Source organism: Falco peregrinus, chromosome 12 (assembly GCF_023634155.1).
Source record: "Falco peregrinus isolate bFalPer1 chromosome 12, bFalPer1.pri, whole genome shotgun sequence".
NCBI lineage: Eukaryota > Metazoa > Chordata > Aves > Falconiformes > Falconidae > Falco > Falco peregrinus.
In genome coordinates, this window is record NC_073732.1 from 12218978 (window position 1) to 12246362 (window position 27385).

At 38.0% G+C, this 27385-nt stretch overlaps 1 protein-coding gene across 10 annotated transcripts; it reads left to right on the forward strand.

Annotated features, from left to right (window-relative positions):
• On the forward strand, positions 1–25722 carry ZBTB38 (zinc finger and BTB domain containing 38). 10 transcript variants are annotated; one of them, XM_027787194.2, is made up of 4 exons: positions 605–1408; positions 5862–5971; positions 15808–15864; positions 19825–25722. In XM_027787194.2, the coding sequence occupies exon 4, from the start codon at positions 19825–19827 to the stop codon at positions 23401–23403; it is 3579 nt and encodes a 1192-aa protein (XP_027642995.2). In that variant the 5' UTR covers positions 605–1408; positions 5862–5971; positions 15808–15864; the 3' UTR covers positions 23404–25722. The 10 variants fall into 10 exon arrangements, with proteins under 10 accessions (XP_055673525.1, XP_027642995.2, XP_055673526.1 ...); XM_027787191.2 differs by lacking the exons at positions 605–1408; positions 5862–5971 and adding exons at positions 13486–13625; positions 19358–19604; XM_055817550.1 differs by lacking the exons at positions 605–1408; positions 15808–15864 and adding an exon at positions 1–504.
• The last annotated feature ends 1663 nt before the right edge of the window (positions 25723–27385 follow it).

Consider the following 27385-nt stretch of genomic DNA (forward strand, 5'->3'; position numbering starts at 1 on the left):
ATACTCCTCAGGATTTTGATGGACTGTAAAAGAGAGAAACCAGAAAGGAAAGAAAAAGAAATGTTTTCTTTGTATGAACATTAGACCTTTAGTTATGCTATTTTTGATATCATTTTCTTTTTATTTTGTTTTTTGATTCTGAGACTTAAAAATTAGGGAAGCACAGCAAATGCATCCAGGATTTAATACGTGCGACGTGAAATCTTTCTGCATCAAGAGGATGTTACTGTAGTCAACCCAGCGTTTCTCCAATAAGCAAGAAGATTGTTTTGTTTCCTCGGCAGGCGGACTCAGCCATTGCACAGGCAGATTTTGATAAGAGTTTGAAATGCTACTACTGTATCATTGTAGAATTTGGAGTTTGCTAACAGTGTTAGTGACGGGAGCTCATCTTGCATCACCAGTTGATGACAATTTTCTTTGTTCCCTCCCACCCAGTTGAACCAAGACTCTGTAGCTGATACGCAATGTCACTTACAACATTAATCAGATACTGCATTTAAGGTGAGCTGTCCCTTGCCTCCTCCCTTACCAGAGCTGTGCTGCAGTATGTATCTTACTCCTGCAAGCTTAAAATGGCAGGCAGGATTAACGTTGCTTGTGCTGTGTGCATGCTGTGTATTGAATTCATTATACTGTGCCTAGTATCTCAAATGTGAGTATGTAAATGGTCTGTGTGCCATGTCATGCAGTAGTGAAGACTGGTTTGTGCTTCATTACAGGCTTAGATATTTGAGCATCACCTTAAGAATTCTTTTTTCATTTGCAATGTGGTGAGCTGTTAGCTTGTCATCACATTCAAACTACATTATTAGCCCTTGGAAAGGGGGGGGGGGGAAAAAAAGCAAACTGTGCTTCCAGATGGTGTCACCCTTTTTCTTCTTGCGTTTACTGTAGTTTAAATAATGTATATTGTATTGTTAATTAATGTGAATATCGAATTAAAGCACTTGAAACTTACATATTTATTATGCAGGTAGGAGGCACGTCGAATCTATTTTTAACTCTTACGCAGTCCACGTTGTGCAATGGGCTTTGGTTGTCGAGTTTATATTTTCAGCTGTGATATCAATAGGCTGATTTTCAGTAAATGTGACAAGTGGCCTTTGCAGTGGTCAGCTTCAAGCTTTGAACCCTCTGAGGAGGAGAAAAAAAAAACAACTACCTTGTGTTGCAGTTTCGGAAAACCTTGGATGAGGACGTTTTTTTTTTTCCCCACTCCTGCTTTCCCTATTGATAAACTCGGTTCTCCTGATCACGGTCTATTCAAGCTGCTTCCCATCTGATTTTTGACAACTGCTTCTAAAATATTATCAAGAAGACCAAGAATAGAACTTATCTCCATCGCTTTACATAAAAATGGCTGGGTGCATTGCCATGCTAACACTGCTCTAAGTGGTACATGCAGGTAGGTTGAGATTTGCATGTTTTACTGATTTCTTGGTCAGTGTTGCAAGAACATGAAATGGGCTTTGGAATGTAGCATTCAGTTTAAAAAATGTATTCAACTGTTCATGGAAGCAACCTAATATTAAGTTGTCGGTTTCACATATTGGCAAGACAATTTTTCTTATCTGTTTTTTAAAAATCTGATGTGAAAGTAGAGCAATCATGTCTGTTAAAATAATCATATGTACTAAGGGCGTGGCAACGCTTATGCAACAAAAGAATTTTTGAAAACCCTATTGATTCAATTACATTTTAAAGCTGACTACAAGCATTACTAAGCTTGCAGTTAAAATGCAAAAATAAAAATTGAGGTAGATAAGAAAAATGAAAAATACTTAAATTCTGTAGTAAGCGGGTTTGCGTTTTGTGCGAAATCTTAAATAAAGATTAATATGCTTTAAGGCTTGTATTTTCAGTATTAGCTACAAACATAAACCTGCAGTATTTCTTTTTATTTTGAGGTAGAAGGACTTTAAAGAGAGAGATTGCTATAGATGGCCCTACCAGCTTAAATTGAGTATCATTTCACTGGAGTGTGTTTTACTTCACACAAAAAAGGTTATGAAATAAAAACTTAACAGTATTAGGTACAAAACCCTGAATTTGAGTATTAAGAATGAAAAGAATTATGAGTATTGTATTACTTACACCAACTTTTGTAATATATTTGTTTCAGATTAATACTGGGCCAGAACCAGTTTCCTTGGCAACCAAATCCTTTTAAAAGGTGCACTGGTAGAGATGTAGAAAGATGTTATTCTCTTTAATAGCAATATCACAGTGCAAATGGAAATTCTGCAGTTGTTTCCTTTCAGTTCTAAACTAGAATCTGATCTCATTTTATGTTTCCATGCGGCTATCATTTCTTAAACGATGCCATGTTTACAAAGCTGTACACAACAAAAAACTGTTTTATCCCTGTTTAGCACTGGTTGTTTCCAGAAACGTACCCCGGGTTCTTTTTTTAATTTAGCCTAGTCTTGCACGTAGGTCAAGGTTTGTACTGTGTGTATATAAAGTGGTAGTTACATTATCACAGTATAAAAGTATCACTGAAATATTTAGCAGCTGAGAAATGCAGAGAATCAGAAGTATTTTTAAACCTTCTTTCACCTTTGCTGAATTCAGCCACAGTAATGCTAATAAACCTTTCTTTAAATAGCGGACCCATGCTGAAGGTCAGGTAAGGAACTGTGTTTAAGCATACTGGAAAAGAACTTCTGTCAGATCTTAAACAAGCCTTTACAAAAGAAGCTCACTTGTGGTCTGCGGTAATTTGCAAACCTTACAGATTCTATAAAATTTAAGTACTCTAATTCCTTATTTCTCTCTTTAGCTAACATTTTTAACAGCATCAATAAAGTCAAATCTTACGTGTACCACAAGTAACTGCTTACACAGAGTCAGATATTACTAAATGTCTCCACTGAGCTTATAACGTAGTGTATCTCCTTCTGAAACTCCTTTGTACACGACTCGAGAAATTCTCACTACTGCAATGAGACTTTTGCAGCAGGGTAGCCATTTTCCTTTCATGTCCTTGAATTTAAAATGACTAAGTATATTTCGTGTGGATGAGGATCCAGCACTGAAAATTAATGCAGAGGAGGTATTTAGAAGCACAGCCAATTATCAATAATAGCCTTGACACTGTCAGTAACATCAAACTAATTCTCATTTATTTCTAAATATGTCAGTTCAGTGCATACCAAATAAACAGAGTATAACTGTTCAGGAATATGACGTGTCATCTGTCTTGATAGGCCTATGCTTAATAATGATAATACAACCATTTGATTCATAATTATGAGATTAATTTGATGCAGTGCAGTATTCCCCTGTTCCACCTAAAGAAGCAGAACTGAAAACGTAATAAACAGCATCTCTCAAGTGACATATTAACGTTTGCATTTTTTTCTAATTTGATTTATCTCCAGTAGCTTGCTTCTGATTATTTTCCTGTCTGAAATGTTAATATGGAGTGCGCCATTACATGCAGCTATCGAAATTGCATTTCTTTGTTTATTTCTTCTGTGGTTATTTTTAAAGGAAGTTGCTGAGCAAACACTATGTAGAAGCAATCTATTTATTGCTGCTGATATTTATCTTTAGAAAAAATGGGGCACTTAGAGATAAACTGTTTTTATTACGCCTTTGTGTTCAAAATGTACCCACTCAAGGCATTAAAAAAAAAAAAGAGTGGAGCTGCGTTACATGAGCATGCTTTGCTATGGTTGTTTTAAATCCATTTGCAAATTTTCTCTTTTGTTAGGGGGTGCAAGTCCTCTTGTAATTAATATGACTGAACTCAAGTGCTTTCATGAGTCTGGAAAAACTGACTGGCAGCCTGTGAACAGTAATTTCTTCTAGCTAAAGAAACTGATTTATTTATTAAGGAGGAGTCGAGTAATTAGCAAACTGTTTCCAGTTTTACTATGATACGTGGGTTTTAATGTGTTTTAATGGTAGTTCTATGTAGCTAATGCAGAGTGTCAGAATGTCATAGCCAGAGGTACCACAAGAAATCTCGTGTAAACTTCATCCGTTTTATTCCCCTTGGCTAAGGGGGCTAATGGGGGCACACAGGAGCAGGTGCAGTTTTTCACACCTCCAGCACAGCCTGCAAATGTTATTGTTAGGGGAGCTTGGGGGTTTGTTGTTTTTTTTTAATCAGTTTTATAACAGAAGTCTGATTTTTGATACCGAGTCCTCCCTTTTATAACAGAAATGTGTTCTTTCATACATGCAAATTCCATTTTTACCTAACAGAAGATCCACACAAAGCATCAGTAAAAGTGAAATCAAACTAAAAATCATTCATTCAGACAGCATCCTACTTTTCCATGACCTTTCTGAATATGGTTTCTTCTGCCTCTAAATTTCATTTTGATTTGAAACTGCAGCTCTCTCAGTGTGAAACTACCTGTGTTCAGATAACATTTGTCAGACCATTAGACAGACTCTGGTAGTAGAGACCTTTTGGGGCATCTAGTGCCTATTGTACTTTCTCACGTGAATTGCTTTATTATGTTTTAAAAGGGCTTTATTATGTATAATATTACATTTGAATTCTAGTATTAACAAATGTAGGAGTTCTTTAGCTTTGATACGATCTTTTTACCACCGGATTCCTTTAAATGTGATGTTTAAGCTTCCCATTCACCATAGTATTTCACAATCACTTGTGAATACAACTTTATTGGTATTTTAAGTAACACCAATTTTATTTCATTTTGGCCTTTTTTATGCACAGATGTGAGCTATAGAATACTTATTCAAATCAATATATACTAAAAAAATACTCAGTTAAAACAAAAAAAAATAGCTCACTTTCTTACCTTTTAAAGCCAAAGAAATGGATCCTGTATACTGGTATTTATAAAAGTATATAGTGTATTTGCAAATGGAAGATGGATCTACGTATTCTTAATTGCTGCTATATAAATGCCAATCAGCTGAGTCATAAGGCTTTATCCATAAGATTTTGCAGTTGGTCTATGGAACAATTTAATTTTGTTTAATATCTTTAAAACAAAGGCCTATTCTGAATATTTTTTACACTATTACATGATAACCTTATTAGGATGTTTGATACATAATAACATAAAATCAGGATGTTTGACAACGATGAATATCATTTAAGCAGAGAGATACAGGAAATGTATTCCAGAGAACAAGAGTCACTATCACTGATACTGTGATAATATTTGTGACAAAAGAAACCAAAAGAAAAGTGGCAAAATGAAAAAAGGAAAAAGAAAAGGCCTTTTGAAAGACTACAAAAACACATGGAGGCTTTTAAGATAAAGAATAACTTGTAATTGGTTTCAGCAGTTTAGGTGGAGTCAAGGGAGTTGACTAGTAATGATGATTGTTTCTCCCTGTACCATATTTGTTTTCTAAACTGGCAAACTGTGAAGCTAATCTTAAAATACACTTGTTTTCCACTGAGTTTACCTTGTGAAACTCAGGACGAGACTGAAGAAGCTGTGAAGGTTCTGCTATCTGATGTCTTATTAGGTAAATATTTGAGGAATAATTTGGATATAGTTGAGATGAGGGAAGGGAAGTAGAGCCAAGGGTTGGTTTTAGTTTAATTTTTCCAGTGACCCCAATGAAAAATTATTTTAAACCTGAAAACATCCTTACATTTCTGTCTAGGATGTATTATGAAATATCATGTCCAGTTTGCACTACACAGGCTAAACCATAATAAAGCAATGCAGGCAGAAGCAGTATTCAACAGTTCGGTTAACCATACTGGTTTATTGCTGGTGTGTTGTAAGCCTCCCAGATGTAGATTTGGAGTCCTATAGCAGTCTGGGAAAAAATCTGATGAATTATACGATGTGTATGGAAATCAGTACTTGTCTAATAATTTAGTCATTAAATTTGGATTTTCCCCTTTGCAGGCTGATACACAGTAGCCACAGAGTTCACAAAATTACTGAGATGGTTTTGCCGAAAATACCTGTCGATACCACTTTTAAAAGGCTCTAACAGAAGGACAACCTGATTTTAGGTGGGTAAGTTTATGGGGTGATTATAGCAAGCTGAAATCTCTTTAAAACTCACATAGAAACAGTGCTAAAATATTTAACACTTTAAAGCCACTGCACTACTTTTCAGTTAACCTTTTTTTTAGTTCTACCTTTTTAATAGTAATTTAAGAGTTGTTCTTGTTATGGTGCTGCATTGCTCTATTCTCATGTCAATATTGTTGGATTTTTCCAGCTCCCACTGGGTTTTTATTGCCATAGAGGTTGGACAAACAAAATCAGGCAGAATAGGTCTTTGAAACAGGTTGTTATAGCCTTCAGTGATCTGTACAAACCGTACATATTGGCAGGCAAGCAAACCCCCCTGAGCTTGCCAGAATGTTAACTCTGGATCCCAGTCACTAGTGTTCGTTACAAATCTGTGCCATACAGTAAAGGTAAAGGAACTCCCTTAGTGCCAATGCCCATTTCTAACATTGTTGTTTTGATTAAGCATAGTTCATCCAATCTCTGCCTTTATCTATGATTGTAATCAGGGGTAGCAAAAAACCTCTTGCATTGCGAACGGCAAAAAAGCAGTCTGTAAATTCAAGTATAGTACTGTGATAAATAATCAGGATATTTCAAAATAAAAGTTTCACGTTTTGCATTGCTTTTTTCAAATATTACCAATTTCCTTTTTTCTTACTGTGAATGTGCAATAATCAGCATGGCTAAAAATGTCTGGTATCTGTGCTTTAGATTTGAGATATGTATGTTATTGAAGGAAAGAATCAGTGAAAACCTGATTAATTAATTTTGAACGTGGTTGTATCATAGCGTATAATTTGCATTATAAAAAGGGAGTACTTGCATTGATTTCAGTGGCACTATTCGCACAAATTTCTGTAGGAAACAGTTTGTTGCATCACAGTCACTAATGCTGTGGTATCTCTAAGTCGAAATAAGTAATTAAGGCTACCAGGCAGAATGTAAGATAAGGAATCAAATGTAAAAAACAAAACAAAACTGAAACTAAAAATCCCTCTTCAATTCCTAGAATATCTCAAAATGTTTTCTGTACTTAAGTTTACTTTTAACACACTATGTTGCGTGATGTAGGAAAAGGTAATAGATTTTCAGAGACAATAAGATGCCATTGGTAGATTAAAGTATTCAGCGGAATGTTAAAATTAAATTCAGGTTACCTGGACTTAAGAAGCAATGCACTACAAAACCTAAGTTGTCCCTATTTCAAGTAAATTGTCATAGAACGTTTACTCGGTGTATTTTAGGTAGAATACTGGGCCATAACCTGTTTCCTTGGTAACCACATACGAATAAAAGGTACATTAGCAAAGCTGCAGATGTGTGTCAGTGAATGCTTATTAAGCCGCCCAATGCATTTACATATCATGTGCTCACAATAATGCATGCATCTTAAAAATCACCATATAAAAAGATTTCTCGGCATAGCCCAATGTGGATTCTTAATACTCCAAGGTTTTAACCTAAGAACCTCATGTTTTCAATGGAAATATCTCTTGTGGTTTGGGTTTTTTTCTTTTTTTTTACTGCGCTTTAAATTGCACTTGCAGTAACTGGACAAAATTGGCATGGTAGGCTTGGTCTGCAATATTGAAACCTTTTTCCAGGATTCTGAATACTTAATAGCACTGCCTTAAGACAGCAAAATATGGGTGGAATGTTTACGGTGTCTTTTGGAAATGCTCAGGTGTTCTAAATTTGAATCTTGTACTAGTATTCAGAAGCAAGTATGATTATGCTGTTTTACACAGCGACAAACTAAAGCCACTAAATAAAAATGAAACTGGTGTTGCTTGTAGCGCTCTCATTCTATCCAGTGTATCCAGGCAAGGAGGTACGACCAAGTGTCATCTTCTAACAGTCAACAACAGGAAAAGGGGTGTGTGCGTGGGAGCTGTAGAAGTAGTCAAAATGGCAGTTGTTCATGACTTTGAGAATATGATGTGGATGTAGCATTTAGGCACTACTCACGCTTCCTGTGTAAATATCTGTATAGTACTATTTTGGCTTATAATCTGTATTTAAAAGAAGCTCAAGTATATAAGATCAGTTTTAACAAATCTATTTACTGTCTTCAGCAAGTTTACATACAGGATATTTTTGGCCTTTCTTCTTAAAGTATTCCTTTCTACATCAAATGAAAAGTGTATACAACCCTTCAGGTTAACTGTTGTACCAAGATGATATGTCTTTAAGAATAAGTCTAAAATGCTGGTCATTAAAAGACAGGAGAAATGGAAATCTGCAATTTCTGATCTTAAATTTAGTTGGGGTAATCTGAGAAGTTGTTTATGTGACCAGTAGCCTAATTAAAAATCCCTTGAAATCAATGAAAAGATTCCCATTGACTTTTTTGGAGTGTGCAATAAGAGAGAAGGCTTCATACATTAATAATGAGGTTTAGCAAGTAATGATTATCTTGCCAATGTTAAACATTTCCATAACTCTCAAGAGTCAAGTGTACCAGAATCTAGTATTAATTCCAGATAGTTTGAACACTATCACATGAATCTTTTCATGATCCTGAACCATAAACAATGCTGCTGTATACCATCATCTGCTACAATACTATTAAGACTATTAAGAGGAGATAAGGGTTTGAGAAATTGGGGAGATGCAAGTCAACCATTATTATTACTGTTATTATTATTTCATTATTATTTTTTGCTCCCCATCTAAGCTGAACTCACTGTCAGGCTAGGATTTGCGCCTGGGGCAATTCACATTGGTAGCAGAGCATGCAGCACAAACCAGAGCTGGAGCCATCAAGATTTTCTTTTTACTGCCAGCTGATACCTGCTTCTGCCAGAGTCCTCCTCCTCCTCCACTGCATAAGCAGAGGCCCTGCTATAGCTTTTAAGTTGGAAATGTGCAGCAGGATGGAAGAGGAGGAGTAGGGCTTGGGCTGGGACACTTACATCAGCACAAAATAAAGCATAAGAATATTTAAGAGCATACAGCCAAAGTTACTGAGTGTCTAATAAGTTATTGTAATAAATGGCCACACTGAAGTGATGGTTCACAGTAATAGCTATCACTTGCGCATTGGTTTTGGCATGCTAAAGTTGACCAATATAACAGCAAAACCATAAATATATATTGCAGTATTTTAAGGAATATTGGAGATCAGTGGTGGCCAGCTAACAGCTTGAAGACCAATTTTAGCTTTCAAAATGGCTATGCCCAGCCATAGAGCAGACCAACTACGTCAGGTGTTTCCAGGCGAAGGGGTTTACCTCTAACTTTTTTTTTATTTGCTACATCAGCTGTAGTAAAGGACAAGAATGGCTGCATTGACCGGGCCCCCAGCATGCCTGACTGAGAATAACAGTGGCCCCTGAGCACGCAGCTTGGCTGCTCCTCTTGTGCATGTTGGTTCAGATATTTAAAGGATGTTTCCTCTGAAAACTGGAAAATGAAAGGCTGAGTTTGACTCCTTTTATTTTGTCTTTTTCATAACTAAATGGGCAACAGACTACCACACAGTAATTGTCCAAAATGAACAAAAATTGTTTAACTTGCTACTTCTCAAATATATAAATTACTACATTTGACAAGTCAACAACAGAAAAAATGTCTGTTGTTGTCACTCTGTCTGTAAACACAGCTTCATGATTGCAATTGATCTGTGCTAGCTAAGGACTGTGCTATGTCCCAGAAGTGTAGGAGGCTAGAAAGTGGCTTGTCAGCAGCACATTAAAAAAATGAAAGACTTAAATGGAAAATAATACTGAGATTGTTCAGAGGTAGCAAGATGTAAAGTCAGCTGATTCTTTGTAGCAGTACAATAGGCGTTTACATTTTGTGCGAAAGAAGAATTTAGATTTATGTCAAGTTATTGTTGCTTCATTTTCTTTTTTAGACTGGTGGAGAGACAAAGGTATAGTTATACCTTTAAAAATTGGTTGTATATGTTCTGTTAGTGTTAATGGAACTCAGACTAGGCCACGCCTAAACTGGAGGAAGGCAGTATCTTACAGAAAGAGTTTCTTTGGTGCACATGCACCACTCGCACAGTTTGAGAGCCAGATTTGAGTTCTGCCAGGCTCCTCTCCCCTCAGCCAGACTTGCAGGTGCAGGCAGCTGCAGGTCTCCATAACTGTGCTCCTCCCTTCCTCTCCCTCCATTTGATGCTCAAGGCAGGTTGCACAAAGGAATTCTTTCCCTTGCTCACGTAAGAGAGAAGAGAGTGAAGCCTCTTTGGGCTTCTGGGTCCTTCTTGTACCCACTTCTGAGTGCAGTGCTGGTCTGCCTTAGGGGTGAAGAGGAGCTGTGTTTTCCACCTCAGCAGCATCACTGTCTGCTTTGACCTCGGTAGTGACAGCAATGAAGAAGAAAGGCCATCCAAGTGTTTTTGTCATGGATAGGCTGGCAGGCTCTAGGCACTGAGAAGGAAACCAGTCAAGCCCTGGCCAAAATGCTGTCACTCATGAGGAATTTGCAAGAGCTGGTAATGCTATATATGTTGTTTCCTGCTGTTGTTTAAAAACTGAAACTGCTTGACTAGAGAGGAACATTGGAACATTTTTTTTTCCCTAGGCAGTTTGAAATACCCTTAAGGAAAGAAAACCACATGCCATGAGTTGCAGAAGTGAGATTATCAGACTTCAGCAAAGCAACTAAACACTACCATTTCAGTAACCTCAGAACTGTTTTATACATTTTAAAAAAGTAAAAGTTTGCTGACAAATTTATCTATATTTGCAATTTTACCATGTAAGAAATATAAACGACTTGGACTTCTATTTAAAAATTACATAATATTTGTGTGATGTTACATGCAATCATTTATATATTTAATGGGAATTGATACACATACACTAGCTACACAGAAGATTGCTGTTTTTAATGTATGTAATTTGTATTGTGGCTTATACCCTGAAATCAGGACTGCAGATGCAGATAACACTTGTCCGACTGCCCACAAATATCAGCGTAGTCTGTTCACATAGGTGGGACTGCAGCACCAGATCCTCCATTTTCTTTGCATGCAGTCAGTTTTACACAGAACGTTATAATAAGAATGTACAATCTTGGGTGCAGCCAAGGTGGCCTTATGAAGAATTTCTTACTCTGAAGAATATTTTTAATACACAAGGAGCTGATGGGACTCTGTGTGTGTGTGTGTGTGTGTATATATATATATATATATATGGAAATTAGTACCTTCAATTACAGTACTAGTCACAGAAAAGGTGATTCTTTTTTCAGTGGATGAGCTGAAGTTGCTTTAGAAAACACCCTATCAATTAAAAAAAAAAAAAAAAGAGGAAGAAAGAAAGAGTCCATTTTCTCCAAATTGTAATATCTATAGACAATGTAGTAGACTGCCAGAGCCTCAAATGGCCAAGTACAAATAAATAAATGTCTCTAAATTGGGGGTATCCTCTATACAAATGATGGTTATGCCTCTGATTTTCAAAACAATTTAAAATAATAAGTTTTAATTAAGATTTAGGGGGAATTCATAACCTACTGTTCTTTAAATTTTTTTCACATTATCTAAAAATAGGCTTTATTTATTGTTCAGTAGCGCGTTTCTTTCTTTTAAAGGATTACAACAGGTTTAATTTAATTCCTACTACTGTATTGTTACTGACAACACATTTGTCACAAATATTTCCTATGGCACCTGTGTCAGACATCTTCATTAATACATATTAATAAGTATATATGCACCTAAAATAGTAATAAAGAAACAAAAGTAAATCAGCAATAGACAAAGTCCAAGATTAAAAGTAACCTACATGTGAGTATGAAACTTTGCTTCTCAGTTATGTAGGCTGGGATAAAAAAGAAGGTTGTGAAAACTTTGGCATGCGCTTTGCTTTTGCAATCAATACTGCTGTGTTCTTCAACTGTTTGTTCCATCTCCCATAGCTGTTGGTAAACAGCTACTGATAAGAACAGCTCAGTTTGCCATGAGATGAAAGAAACCATGTTTTGGTAGCAGGGAGCCCTAAGCTAAAAAGATAATAATTGCTTCAGTATGTGAACTTAATTTATAATTCCAGTGATATAGAAGCAGTAATTAAGCTCTCCACTGAGCTGTTCAGTATTTCCAAGATGATCTTTTTATACGGATTGTGTAAAATGGTGAAAGAAGAGGGATGTATAGATCAGCCACTGAAATGATGACAATTACCTGACAAGAACAGATTTCTTCCCGTATCTTTTAAACGACCAAGAAAGCATACGACAGTTCCAAGACAGAATGTTGGAAAAAAAGACCTGCCCTCCTTATAACAGGTTGTCTATCTTATATTGAAATCAAACCGTTCCCTCAGAGGATAAGCATTATTTATCATGAAGGGGCTCCAGCAAAGTTCTAACTTCCAGGCCCATACAGGGGTGACCATGATGAAATAGTTCATTTCTGGATTTTTTTATTTTTGTCTAAAATGAATCAGTCCCTGCTACTCAGTGGTTCTAATGCATAGGCTTAAGATTTGAAAACATAGTTAACGGCCCAGTAAAATGTTATACACAATAGCTTGTTAAACATAAACACAGGTTAGCCTCGGGCAAAATTATTATTTTCAAGCAAGCTTTATGAGAAAAGCAAATTGTCCATTTTTCTAACAATGTTTTCTACCTGTCTCAAAGATCAGGTTTTCTCTAAGCTTCATGATTCCAAGTACTGGGAAAACAGGTTTTGCTGACTACTTAGTAAGAGGCAGAGGGAGGGAGGGAGAGAATATGTAGGAAGACTACCAAATACATTGGAGCGTCTGGCTACATGAAATCGAGCTACTTCTTTATCTAGGTAAGCATTTGTTAGTGCTTCATAAGCACTAATGGTATTGCTGCACTTGTTTCCTGAGGCAGTGAATAATCTGAAGAAATCAAAATTCGAGACTAAGACTAGTGCTTAAAATAAATATCCTCACAATTGTGTTTCTATATATGCTTAAAAAAAAAAGATAACTAATCTAATTAGATAAGGAAAGTAAGGTAAATGTGGGTATACTTCAGCAACCAAATTAATTTAGTTTGGACTTCCCCCCCCCCCCCAAGGAAGTATAATCTCTCCCTTTTATTGGGAAGTTGCAGAAGTTATGCAGAGCTATTTCTAAATGCTTTCCCTTTCTTCTGGTGAGAAGGGCTTTGAAGGAGAGAGTAAGGCAGTCAGAATCCTTTGTTAGGCTTAAGAGGAATTCTAAACGGTTTGGCCAAAACGGCATCGATGGCCATGGAGCAAGGGGCTGGATATAGGGGAACGCGGGATTTCCTCATCTTCCTAAATTTACAGTCCTTGCATGTAAACAGCTTGGCCGATACGCTAAATATCCCAGCTGGCTGGGTTAATTAAGCGCAAAGCATTTGCTATAAAATAAACACACGGAGAATAACGTAGCACTTCGTAAACGAAGCAGGGAAGCCGGGGCGCCGGAATCGGCCTGCCCCTGACAAGCCACGGGCAAATCCGGCTGCGAGGGATTACCGAGGCAAAATGGCGGCCGCGCCGTCCGCCCGCCGTCAGCGGGCCGCGCGCTGCCGCGGGGCTGCCGGGTCCCGCGGGCCGCGCGCCGCCGGGAAGATGGCACCTGTCACGTCCGCCCGCGTCCCCAGCGCGCCGTCCCGCTGAACTGCTGCCGCCGGCCGCCTCCCTGCTAGCGAGAACGCCACAGGCATGGTTTAAACCGCCAGGTAGCTCAAGACCAGTGAGTTGTTCTACGTGCGAGCGTGACGTTGCGTAAGCGTTTGTGTTACTGCCGAGAAGTCATTTTGCAGGGTGGCGGGCATGGCTGCCTCGGTTGCAGGCTCGCTCTCGCCCAGCGCACGGGTTTCACCCATAAACAGGAAGCGTCTTCGAGGGGTTATCGGCAGCTGACGGGGTGCCATGCCTTTGATGTCTGGCGCAGCCCCGTGCTCAGACAGACGGGCGTGCTGTCGCTAACGTGCCGCATGGGGAGCTTAGATTTTATGCGGGATTACGGGGCGCTCGCGTTGGGGCTCTGCGGCAGCCGCCGCCCGCCTTGCCTGCAGCCGCAACAGCTGCGTGCCGCCCGGGGCTGCGGGGAGGGGACGGGGCTGCCAGCGCGCGCGTCCAGCCCCCCCGTGTGGGCGAAGGGCGGCGGCGCCCTCCCGCTCCCGCGGCCCTCCCGTTCCCGCGGCCCGGCGGCTGCCGTCCCGCTGCCGCGGCCCTCCCGCTCCTGCTGCCGCTGCCCTCCCGTTCCCGCTGCCCTCCCGCGCCTCTCCCGCTCCTGCGGCCCGGCAGCAGTACCCACAGCCGGCGCTCCCACAGCGGGTGGAGGCCAAAGGCTGAAATTTGGGGTATCAGAATCGGACATCCAGTGAGGAATGGGCGTTTGGGTGGGTTGGTTGGTTGGTTTGTTTGTTGGGGGGGATTAGAATTATTTTTAGGGCCAGACCAGCTAGAGTGCCCTGTGACAGAGACAGGACTCGCTCTGGTTTTCCAGACGAGAAACACAGCTTAATAAAAAGCATAAGCCTACTCTGAGCGCTGCTACGGTTTTAAAGTTGTTTTCCATGCGATGGGAAAGGATCGTAGGAGGCGTAAGGTAGGAAGGGAGAGGAAGAGTTAGGGATGCTAACGGGGGGGGGGGGGGGGGGGGGGAAGTATTACAAGGCTGACAGGCAGCTTCGTCTGCCGCCCTCAGAGACCTGCTAATGCAAACATCCCATCCTTGCGCCAAATCCCGGCCCCCTCCAGCTGTCCAGATGAAAAGTTAGAGGAAACGGTGTGAGGCTGAAAGTATTTGAAGTCTTAAACACCTATGAAGGCTATAACAAATCTGCATTAACAGGGAAGGACACAAGCAGCAGGAGTCTAAAAGAGAAAAAAATACAAATGTGCTTGTAGAAATAACGTGTAGTTATGTAGACTGGAGCACTAACCTACACGCTACTGCAAGCTACTAAACATCATTAGACATCATTAAAACTTCCCTGTGTGCCTGAGGTTGCAAGGAGACTGAAGGGGGACCCTGGTCGAGGCAGCTGCGCGTGGCCATACTGCACAGGCGGGACTGGTGAAGTGATTCCGTGAAAAACTGAGCCACTATCATAAAGGTGATGATCAGGCAGTAGGCTTCCAGGTGGCCAAGGATCAGGATAGTAGAGCTGGAGGCAGCAAGGTATGCGTGTTCTTGGTTTTGTTTGGGTTTTGTTTTGTGTGTTTGCGACGCCTAGCTCTGTTTCTGCTTTAGAACAGATCAGTGTCCTTCAGGGGTTAGATACAGATGAATGTTCCTTCTCAGTCACGGAAACAGGCCAAAACCAAAACAGGGGTAGCCTTCAAAGTATGTTAACGGAGCAGAATGAAACAATATAAGAAAATTATGGAGTGAAACATGTTTCCATAGTGTCATGTTGGTAAGTACCAGGAAACATACGCATCTTTAAAATTGCGGTAGAAATGCGTGGAATAAGAAAACAGAGGGAGAGCTGTTCTACAGTTTATCAAGTATCTAGCTGTTTTTTATTTTGCCTGGCGACTAGCAATTGTCCCTGATGTGTGTGGGTTTGGGTTTTTTTTTTGTTTATGCCACTAGCTTGTCTTTCAAATTTAGGCAACCCAAGTGGAATGAAAGAGTCTGTTCTCATGTGTAATGGGGAACACTTGTCTGACAGTGGATTTCAAAATTTTAGCAAAAGTTAAAAACAGTATTCCTAGGTTGCAACAGTTCTTTCTGGTAGTAAAAAAAAAAAAAAGTTGTGTTTATTATATTTGGTATTCATCGGCCAGTAAAACTTGTTGTGATCTCTTTGCTTACTTCAAAGTAATATTAACATTAAAATGTGATCTCTTTGCTTACTTCAAAGTAATATTAATGTAAAAATTAACAGTAGCTTCTTCCCTCTGCAGTGTCCACGTAGAGCTGATTGCTATAATACTTATCATTAGCAGTGTCACCTGTGAGGCGTAAGTAGTCAAACTTGTGTTAGGATGTATCGATCTCTGATCTTTCCATTAACTTTTAATATTACTTTTTTTCACTTGCAACTGTTGAGGCGCTATTCTGTTGATGTCAGAAAAGGTAACATTATAGTTTAATTAACCTACACTTAAGTTTCAGATGAATATTTAAATCTTATTTCTCAAAGTGATTTAACAACTTTTAGTAGCTGGTTAAGTCTGTTACAGTTTTTGCAGGAAATCTGCAAATAGTAACTCCCAATCAGAAATTCTGCTGTTCAGAAGTTATATTTATCTATGGGGGCAACAAAGACTGTTAAGACTATTAAGTTATACTACCTACTCATATTCCTAAGAAATTATTTATGTATGGATAGAGATCAATATAGTCAAATTAGTACACATATTTGTGTCAAAAAGGATGGTTTAGTAGGCTGAAGAGTTTTGTTGACCTTCAGTAGGTCAAATGGTATTTACATATGTTTTGGGCAACATTTATAAATAATACTAGAATTTCTTCCATAATTCTATAATGAAAATCATACAGAAAAATAGTAACATTCCAAATGGACTTTCCAGTGTTTTTAATTGAAAATTTTTAATAATGCTACTAATACATTAATACATCAAAGTTTGATCTCTGTGTATCGGTCTCAGTAGAGCTCCCTTGGAAGAGCAGGTTTTCCTTTTGCAAATGGACAGTAAATGAAACTGCAAATGGAATGTAAAATATTCCTAAAATATTCCATGTAGGTATGTGCTAGGTAGAGCATTCTGATAAGCCATGTATGTATGTGCTAGGTAGAGCATTCTGATTTTATAGCATTCAAGACATGTTTTTCACAAATGCAAGAAGCAAGACAGCTAAAATAAAAGGCAGTAGAGAATTGATTACACACATGAGTAAATGGACTATTTGAGGAATGCATAGGCTGAGACAAAGAAGCAAAGTGTGTTAACTCTGAAAATCAATTTGTTCGGGAATTTTTCTGTATAACTTTCCAATGAGATATATAGCAGAGGGTTTAGCTGACAGGAAAAAAAAAAAAGTCCAAATAGCAAATTATAGTTTCCTCTGTCTTTACACAAGGAACCAATTTAGTGTTCTGCTAACATACCAAAATACCCAGGACTACAAAAACTGGCAGTCTACATACATGCAAGTAGAAATTGAAAATACTCACTTTTCTCCTTAGGAGGATAAATTTTGAAATAACTAGTTAAATAAAAAGACTACTACTAAAAACACTTGGGTTTGTGGGCCTTGCTTATAAATGCCTCTTAGTGTAGAAGTAGCAGTCTGATACATTTAGCAAACAGTATGTCAGATGATGGGCCTGTGAACTAAAACCAGCTGTCTCCAATAAACAGAACAAAACCAAACAGAAAAAACACAGGCAAGTTCCTATGGGGCAGTTCACTGGGAGGTAGTTGACATAATTTATTTCCTATACTCGGGAAATAACTCCATCAATAGCTCCTGTTGTGAAATGTTTTTGATGTCTAACAGTTGGTTTCTAATACCGTATCACATGAGCAAGTCAGATGCAATCTCAGACATTGTCAATGAGAAAAAAGAATCAATTATGGGCTAGTGGCTGCTTGCTTGAAGAAAAGTGTTCTTGTCAGTTTGTAGCATATCAAGTCTTCTAATGAAAGAATACTATCTACAATTATATATGGGGTTTCAGATACCGAACCAGAGCAGATAACCATACCTTACTATTGTGAATTTCAGGTTATCATTCTAAATGAATAAGTATCTCTTATTTTAAGCTGAATAAGTGTAATAAATAACCACATGATTAAACTATGATTTTAAGATTTAAAGGCACAAAACAATGCATCCAAATTTACAGCTGCAGTGAGTGACCAGATAATAAAAAATTAAATACATGCCTACATTTCTGTCACAGTTATACTGATGAATTAATTTCTTGACATCCGTGGCATATATAAGCATCAGAGGTATTTTTTGTGAATCACAATTTTGTGTTTTCTGAATTCTGTGCATTGAAAATGCTCAGCCGTTAAACTGTATTAGTATTAGAGGCTTTGGCCTTTTGCATAGACAATACCTTCCTGATAGAAACAGTGGCCATGCTGCAAGGTACAAATTTTATTTCCAAATTTCATCTAAAATGTACCAGATTTATGATCTTTTTCATAGTACTTTGTGTTTATCTTCACAGTAACGTTATAATTTTTATTTTTATAAATTGATTTGCAGTGAAGTAGCTGCTGGATTTTTGATGAAGCATCCAAAGTGTAACTAGATAAGCTAGAGCAAGGGTGTATGTCCCATATTACTTAGGTTGTGATAAAGACCCCGTTTTCAAGAAAGGATTCTGAATAGCTCAGGTGAGAAAGCCACTGTGTTCTAAACAGCTATTTCTGTTTGCTGAATATGGGTCAAACCTTTATTTCACCATTTGGATCAAACCCCTCCTAATAAATATATTGGCATTTTTAATGTAAACTATTTGAGGGTAAAGGTCATTATAAAAATTTTCAACATTAATGTTTGTTTGGAGCAGTAGATGGAATGTTTAGGAGGTATCACTAACTTGTAGTGCTACAGTGTGGTACTATTTAATCTATCTTACAAAATATCTGTGGCTGGTAATTAAAGAAAATAAGCATTTTGATTCCACAAGTTGAAAGAAAAAGGTCTTTAATAAATATGCAGGTTTTTCTTTTACAGTGGTGTGATTGGTAAGTGCCAGTAGGACAACTATTTCTTCATGACTTGAAATCAGAAATGGGCAGTAGTAGTTGAAAACACTGCTCAGAGATGGAAAAAAAAAAAAAGAAACAGACGTCATTATATGGTACAGATAGGAATTTGAACAAAAAGAAAAAAATCACCTGGTTAAGTTGGAGATTTTCTCCAGGTACATACTGTCGAATTAATCCATTTTTTCAATCCACTTTCATATTTTGCATCTTTTAATGCAATTAAATAAAACCAATATATTAATACAGTAACAGCCTGTCTCATCTAAACATTTTTGTTAGCATTAAACCTCATTATTATAAATTGGCAGTTATTTAATGTTACTTACTATTGCAATTATGTCTTATTATTTGGTAGAAATTAAGAACACGCTATCATATTACAAACTGCAAACATGTTAAATCTAAACCATAGCTGAAGAAAAACCATTCTATTACTCGTTTTATGCATTGAATTTTTAAATTCAGTTACAAATTTTCAGTCATTTTAAAGTGTAAACTCTTAAATAAAATGTAATCACTACTTAAAAAGTAACATTCTGTTAACGTAAACCGTGTTAGATGTACTATGCTATTGTTTACAAATTTGCGTTTATTTTGCATTAATTTGTTTATAATGCCTTATCCTGTAACTGGAAGTTTATTGCATGGGATCTCTGATCCTGTTTTAGCTATCAGCTTAATAAGGGGATCAAATGCAGTTGTGTTGTGAAGTCGTTGTCTGACAAACTGCCCCTGAAAACAAAGTCCTCAGTATCCACAGAACCACAGCAATTCAGCCTTCCCCATCTTGTCTACCAAATACCTCAACCACAGGCTGGGGGAATTCCCTCAAGGGTTCTGTGAATCATTCAGTGTGAACCTGAGCAGATGCACCCACTGGCACAACAGAAAGCTGGCGGCTGCGATCCCCAAGGAAAGACACAGGGTGGGTGACAGACCCACGTGGGGACAGAGAAGATCCTCTGCCTCCTGCTGAGGAGCTACAGGTGTTCCTGCATCCTTGATTTGTACGTACATAGATTACCTTCAGCATTGTTGGCACAACTTAACCCAAGATGACTTCAATTGAAATGCTAGGACAAAATTGTACTCATTCTTAAAATTTGAAAGTTAATAAATTAAGGATATGTATAAAATAAATATAGAACTAAAACTGATCTGTTACTGAACTGGGTGAAAAATGCCTTCTAAATATATTTACATTCCTTTTCTTTTTTCTTCTTATAGATGACAGTCATGTCCCATTCAAAGGATCTCAAAGACGACTTCCACAGTGACACTGTACTTTCCATTTTAAATGAACAGCGCATTCGGGGTATTTTATGTGATGTCACCATAATTGTGGAAGATACCAAATTTAAAGCCCACAGTAATGTGCTGGCAGCTTCAAGCCTTTACTTCAAAAACATTTTTTGGAGTCGTACTATTTGTATTTCAGGCCATGTACTGGAGTTAGATGATCTCAAAGCTGAAGTGTTTACAGAAATACTGAATTACATCTACAGTTCCACAGTAGTTGTTAAGAGGCAGGAGACTGTAACGGACCTTGCAGCAGCAGGGAAAAAACTGGGAATATCATTTCTAGAAGATCTTACAGATATTAATTTTTCAAGTTCCCCCTGCCCCTATGCATACTGTATTAATGAAAAAGGGACTGTCAAAGAGGAAAAACATGAAAAGAGACATGAAGACTCCGCTGTGACAAATGGACCACGAATTACAAATGCATTCTCGATTTTTGAAACTGAAAACAGTTTATTTTCTCCACTTGATTTGAGGGCGAGCTTTAAAAAGGTGTCTGAGACAATACAAGCTCCCAGCATCAGCCTTGACAGAAGTGACGTTTGCAAAGATGCTGAGCCAGCCAGTACGCTGGCTGAACACTCCTATGCTGTTTCTTCTGGGGGAGATACTTTCCAAGGAACACCTTTTCTTGAACAGGACAGCAGCCCTTCATACAAGATGGCTGAAGACCACTATGAAAATCTTCAAGCCACACCACTCATTCACCCAGGAAAACAAGTAAGTAATACTCCTAAAACAGCCTTTAAGCCCCAGAGTACTGGTTTGGCTATAGCAAAAGTACCAGCCTCTACAGCGACCACTACAGAAGCCCCACATGAAGCAGTTACTGATCAGGCAAATACTTCTTTTCCAAAACCTCAAAATAAAGCAGGAGACTTGCATTTATCCAGAGAAGAGGACAACAGTTCTGCTAATGCCTCTGGATCTGTGGCAACTGTTGTTCCACCTGTTTACAACTGTAACTGTTGTGCAAAATCATTCAGTGACAGGGCGTTACTTAGTACTCATCTCCAGCTCCATTCAGAGCGTCAGGAAACTTTCATATGTAAATACTGCAGCAAACAATTTGCAAATCTAAATATACTGGAAAGTCATGAACAGGTCTGTGTGAGACCAAGTAGCTTATCGGTTCACAATGGAAATGAACAAAATTTTGCAGATAACTATACTGCTACAGAAGGAAGGAATGGAAGTTCATACACAAACGCAGAGCCTCTGTTGTCTGAAAACAGCATCACTGATTATTCTAATGCAAACTGCACTTTACCAGAAACAGATCATTTGGTTAAAGTCGTTGATGGGCAGATACTATACACTTGCATCGTTTGCAAGCGTAGTTATGTAACATTATCTAGCCTTCGAAGACATGCAAATGTGCATTCATGGAGAAGAACGTATCCTTGTCACTACTGCAATAAAGTATTTGCATTAGCTGAGTATCGCACCAGACATGAGATCTGGCACACTGGAGAAAGACGGTATCAGTGCATTTTCTGTCTGGAGACTTTTATGACTTACTATATACTAAAAAATCATCAGAAGTCTTTCCATGCAATTGACCATCGTCTCTCAGTAAATAAAAAAACAGCCAATGGAGGCTTAAAACCAAGTATGTACCCATACAAACTTTATCGACTTTTACCTATGAAATGCAGGCGACTACCTTATAAGTCCTACCGAAATTCTTCATACGAAAGTGTTCAAACAGGTAGCCAGGTTAATGAAACTGCTTCTACTAACTGTTTCGTTCAGAGTTCTCTTAGCTCTGAGCTACCACCACTGAATTTTCAACGTAATATAATAGCAAATGACAGAACTCTAGCCTTGGATACATCTGCATGTAACGATACAGCATCTTCCACAAATACTCAGAATTCTTCCTCTTGGGGAGTAGGTATCTTAAATTCTGACCTGCAAAGAGACTTTTTTACAGCTGAAAAAAGAGTTTCTACTGCTGCAAATGACTCTGGTTCTCAGGAGTGTGATTCCTCAGTTGCGTCTTTATCGAATGTGAATGAAAATTCAACCTCTGTCATCAGTTACAGCAGTTCTGCACCCTCTGTTATAATGCACAGTAGCAGAGTTTCATCGGTAATAATGCACGGTAAAACAGTCACTTCTGTAGAAAACAATAAGACAGAATCTTCAAATAATCTACCTAGTCAGTCTGTAAGTGATGATTGTAAATACGGGTCAGATAATAACGGAAAGTGCATTACAAAGTCAAAACCTGTTAAAGAGAAAAAGAAAGCACTGCTGTACAACAGAGCAGAAGCAACTGAGGATATGCAGCATGTCACAGGATCTGGAGGTTCATCTAGCAAAACAACAAATACCGTCCAAGAATCGAGTAAAACGGAAACATACATTGCAAAGCCTGCCTTACCTGGAACATCTACTGATAGCAATGTTGCACCTCTTTGTCAAATAACTGTAAAAATTGGTAATGAGGCTATTGTAAAAAGACACATATTGGGATCTAAGCTGTTTTGTAAAAGGGGGCGAAAATCTAAACATGAGTCCAAACAGGACAATCTAATTGAGGAATCAGAAATGGAGGTAAAAGAAAGAAGCCCATCTAGGCTCTATAGTTCAGAATGCCTGGAACTGACAGAAATGTGCGATGATGTAAGTGACCAGGACTCCAGTGATAAACCCTGGAGACCCTATTATAATTACAAACCAAAAAAGAAATCCAAACAGCTAAGAAAAATGAAAAAGACCAAATGGAGGAAAAAGCATGGAAGCAAGAACACCATTATGGAAAGCCACAACACATGCAGTCGAGAATATGCGCTCAGAAATACCCCTGAGGAAAAAGTGATTGGTCAAGAAGAGAATGCAGAAATGCCCAGTCTTCATTGTGAGCTCTGTGAAAGAGATCAGTCTTCCACTGCAGAAATTCAAGAACATGTACACTGGCATGTAGCAACTTCAAAGCCTTACATTTGTGAATTATGCCAAAAACAATTTCAAAGTCCATCCACTTTAAAAATGCATATGAGGTGTCACACTGGGGAAAAGCCCTACACTTGCAAAACCTGTGGTAAATGTTTTTCAGTTCCTGGAAATCTACAGAAACATGAACGTATTCACCTGGGTGTTAAAGACTTTGTCTGCCAGTACTGTAATAAGGCATTCACTTTAAATGAAACGCTCAAAATACATGAAAGAATTCATACTGGAGAAAAACGCTACCACTGTCAGTTCTGCTTTCAGAGCTTCTTGTATCTTTCTACCAAAAGGAACCACGAGCAAAGGCATGTACGTGAGCACAATGGAAAAGGATACGCTTGCTTTCAATGCCCCAAAATTTGCAAGACAGCAGCAGCTCTGGGAATGCACCAGAAGAAACATCTATTCAAAAGTCCTGGTTCACAAGACAGAAAAGAACAGTTTTGCAGTGAAAGCACTAAACTTTTGGAAAATCCACATTTCCTTGGCTCAGAAGGAAGTGAAGTAAAAAATATACAAAATGTAACTCCAGAAGTTATACTGTGAGTGACAGTTGTGTAAAAGAAGAAAAATCCAAAACTGTATGTTGGAGAAAATACAGATGCATTGAATGGGGAAATGTCTCCACTGAAATTAGTATCATTTACTGAGATCAACTGTCTTCACCTAAACATGTGTCAATATATGCAAAACAAAACAAAAAAAAAAAAAAGAAAAATAACAAGAAAACTAGTATTTGCAATAATACAAACTTTATTGAAAGACCCAAAATACTTTTGCCACAATAGACTTCTAACATACTGAGAGGGAGAAAGAAAAAAAATAATATGACCAACCCAAACCCTTCTACTTAGCATTACAGGAAACTAGTCACTGAACTATTTTATAGTGCTGTTTTTGAGTCAGAATTGTTCTAGGCAAAATAAATATGTAGGTTCGCAGTGTACTCTGTAGAAGGAATATTTGCTGCAGAAACCATATATTGCATTCTTTCACAAAAAATAATGTGTTTATAAACAAAGTGTAATCTAGTGTATTCAAAAGTGAAGATGGGAAATGTTTCATGAACTTGGGTATGCTGAAGTACAGTTGAGTTCTGGTGTGCTTTTCTGTAACTCAACATTTACAAAACATATTCAGGAGTTTAAACCCCTCTTTCCTTTCCATGTTCAGTTTTGTAGTTACCATAATAACCGTTAAGTCTGAGTGCTTGTGTGGAAAGTATTCCAGATTTATGGTATCTCTGAGACATTTAATAAAGATTCAGTGGAACTCACAGTAGCCAGTCTTCCAAACTGCATAAATCCCAATGTCAATGGCCTGGTAGAGCTATTCAGGTGCATTTGTCTAAAAAAAATGTTTCTCAGCAAACATCCTAGCTTAAAGAAATCCTGTATATAAATGTCCACTTCCTGCTGGGTCTGCAAATCCTGTCTTTTAGAAATACAATTCTTCTTAGAAGAAGAAGAGGAGATTATTAGGTAGTCTTCCTCCTCATCCTGGAATAATCCCTGGACAGCAAATGACAGAGCAACTCCCCATAAATACTTTGATTTTGGGGAGTAAGTAAATACTCCGATTGTTGCTTCCGTATGTATCCCTGAGGCAATCCCTATGTATAAACAGGGGTAGGGCCGGTTTTGGGGGTTCCCCGTCATTCCCATGCCTTAAACACATCTAACCTTCATATGGCCCTTCATGAGTGATCCCCCTAACCATGCCAGCGTCTGGACCCAGGCAAGCTGTGTCGCAGCGTAGTGCGTATGTGCCCAGCATAGTGGGCCCATAGCAGAGAGGTGCCTGGAACAGGTTGCTGGAGGAAGGAGTGTTGGCCTTTCTGCCTCCCTCATCCTGCCACGCTGAAGGGTTACGGTGAGCCTTATGGCTTCACAGTTAGCTAAGATTCGGGAGAATAGGCTTCTGAAAGACATCGCCAAAATACTACACTTATTTTGTGAGAATATGATTAATTTTAACTGAGATTAAGCGATCTTTAAAAAGTCAAAAGAGGTGGTATGTCTACAAGTTGAAATTTATATCATAGGGCTCTGTTGTACTGTCTCTGCATTTCCAATTAGTCATGTTTGTTCATCTCTGTGAAGCGTTAAAAAAATCAAGTCAGGACAAAGGTCAGTGATCCTCAACTTCATTCTATGGGCATATATGGTACACAGTTTGTTTACTTACTTCGTCTTGAGTATTTTAAAAGAAACTATAGCTTGGGTACAATAAAAATACAATTGAAATGTTAATGCAGTATTGATTGAAGTAATAATATAGTCCACTTACTTATTCTATCATTGGTGAATGCTATGAACCCCTTGAGAAATTTTGGTTTCATGGCAGCTTTGGTTCCATTTAAGTAAGGTTAACAGAGGAATAAGCAGGAAAGTACAATGATGTTTCAAAGAAAGTACACAAAGATATCTTATAAGTGGACTTGTATGATGATAATTATAGACCAAAGCAAATAAGGTAGAATATTTATAAATATAAAGATAATTTTACAAGTATTTTATATAACTGTATAGTTCATAAGAAAAATATTGATAGCTTGTGTTAGGTTTGGGGGGGTTTGTATATTTTGATAAAAACACAATGACTTTGTAACTCTGTATATTCTTTACAGTTTATAGCAAAGCAGTTTTAAGATGGCAATGTCATGTTTATAGTTCAATTGTGGCACTTTTACTACAAGTAACACGTTGCAGTAATGAGTCAAGTATTAATGACCAAATTAGAATTAAAGTAAGTGTAAGAGAAGGTAAATACTATACGTTGTCAAAGACTGTAATTTGCTACATAATCGCATCTGTATTTTTGTTCAGAAAAAAATATTAAATGCAGATGTTAAGGATTGATAAAGAGTCTAATTTTATTTTTAGAAAGAGTGATTATAACTCTGTTTTTGCTTAATTAAAATAACATCTTCCTATTTTTCTGTAAGTCTCTCCATTTTTTAAGTTACATTAATACTTACATAATCTGTAAGATCCACAGATACGTATCTTCTAATAATTACTTCGTTAGAAGATTAAGCAACACTGTTACCAAACGTTCCCTTCGTTAAGGTCAAAACAGTGAATCAAGAACACGCCACAGCTCAAGGGAAGTGATGGTATCTCCTGGCATTGTACTATCAAGGGTGAATGCAATGCTGAGGTGAACAGACTCTGCCTGCTCAGTATTTTAAAGGACTTGGAAAGCAGGTGAACTGCATTTAATAACTTCAAACATCTTAAACGTGTTTTCATGAGGACCCGAAACTTTAAAAATTCTTTTATTTTCTATTCTGCTAGTAACCTTGCAGTATAGACAGCGTATTTTACACACCGTACTTCAAATTTTTTGGGACTACTGTCAAGAAACATACTTAAGAATGCAAACATTTAATTGCATAAGGAAATAGCAAGATACATACAAAATAGAAGATTACACATATTCAGAGTACTTCCCCCTTCAGCTAGGTGTCACTAGTCTGTAACTCGCATTAAAAATTAAATTTAGGCTAAATTGTGCAGGTCATTTTGTGATGGGCCTAAAGTAAGATGTTTAACTAAGCAAAAAAATCTAAATGTTTACTACACATAACAAATAGATCTGTCTATATTTCAGATGCTAATTAAAATATCATCCCAGAGTTTATCATCTTCACTTCTATTTGTTCTGAAATTCCTTAATATAGCAATTATCACTGACAATTCTACACCTTGGCTGACATAAAAGGTTATCTCACAAGAGCAAAGATCCTCTCACATCCTCATTGTAAAACGAAGAAATCTTTCCCCTAAGTTTGTAATTTAGCACATTAGTGTTGTCTTAATTGTGCCCTTTGCTGAACAGACCTACTTGTCACACGGGTGCTCCTAAAATGTAACTTTAAGAGAGGCGAAAAATTAATATTATGCAATTGTTCTGAATATAGTATGTTAGATTAAAATAAGGAAGTTGTTTTAAAAAAATGGAGTGTTAGGAATCGGACAGCAGTAAAACTCAAAAGTTGCCTTGATGTCAATGGGAGGTCTATGCTTCGAAGGAAGTTGATGCTAAGTTAAACAGTAAACTCCAACTATAATCATAACTTTTGAGAGTATGGAAGAACTAGTCACATGATCTAACTTTTACAGTGTTGCAACCCTTGATTTAAGCACACATCTCTGCCTGGGTTAGCCTTGGTTCACCAGCCACTACTGGTCAGACAGGGCAGCCAACCTAGACAGCCAACTGCAGATAATCAAATCCTCAATTCGTACTGTAGAGGAATCTCTCATTCCTAACAGGTTAAAATTCGTCTTATGCAAACACGTGTCTTTGTGCAGATTTGGGGTTTGCATGCATACAAACGCACCCGTTACTGTGTGATGAAGCAGCTTACTCCGCACCACCCCCTTTAAACACGTATACCTGTCCTCCCCCAACCACGATGTGGAGCATGGGGATGAGGAAGGAGCCTCACGCTGTCGAAGGAGCAGCAGGGGAGAAGCTGGGTGCAGGGAGAGCCACCAAGGAATGAGGCACAGCGGTGTCT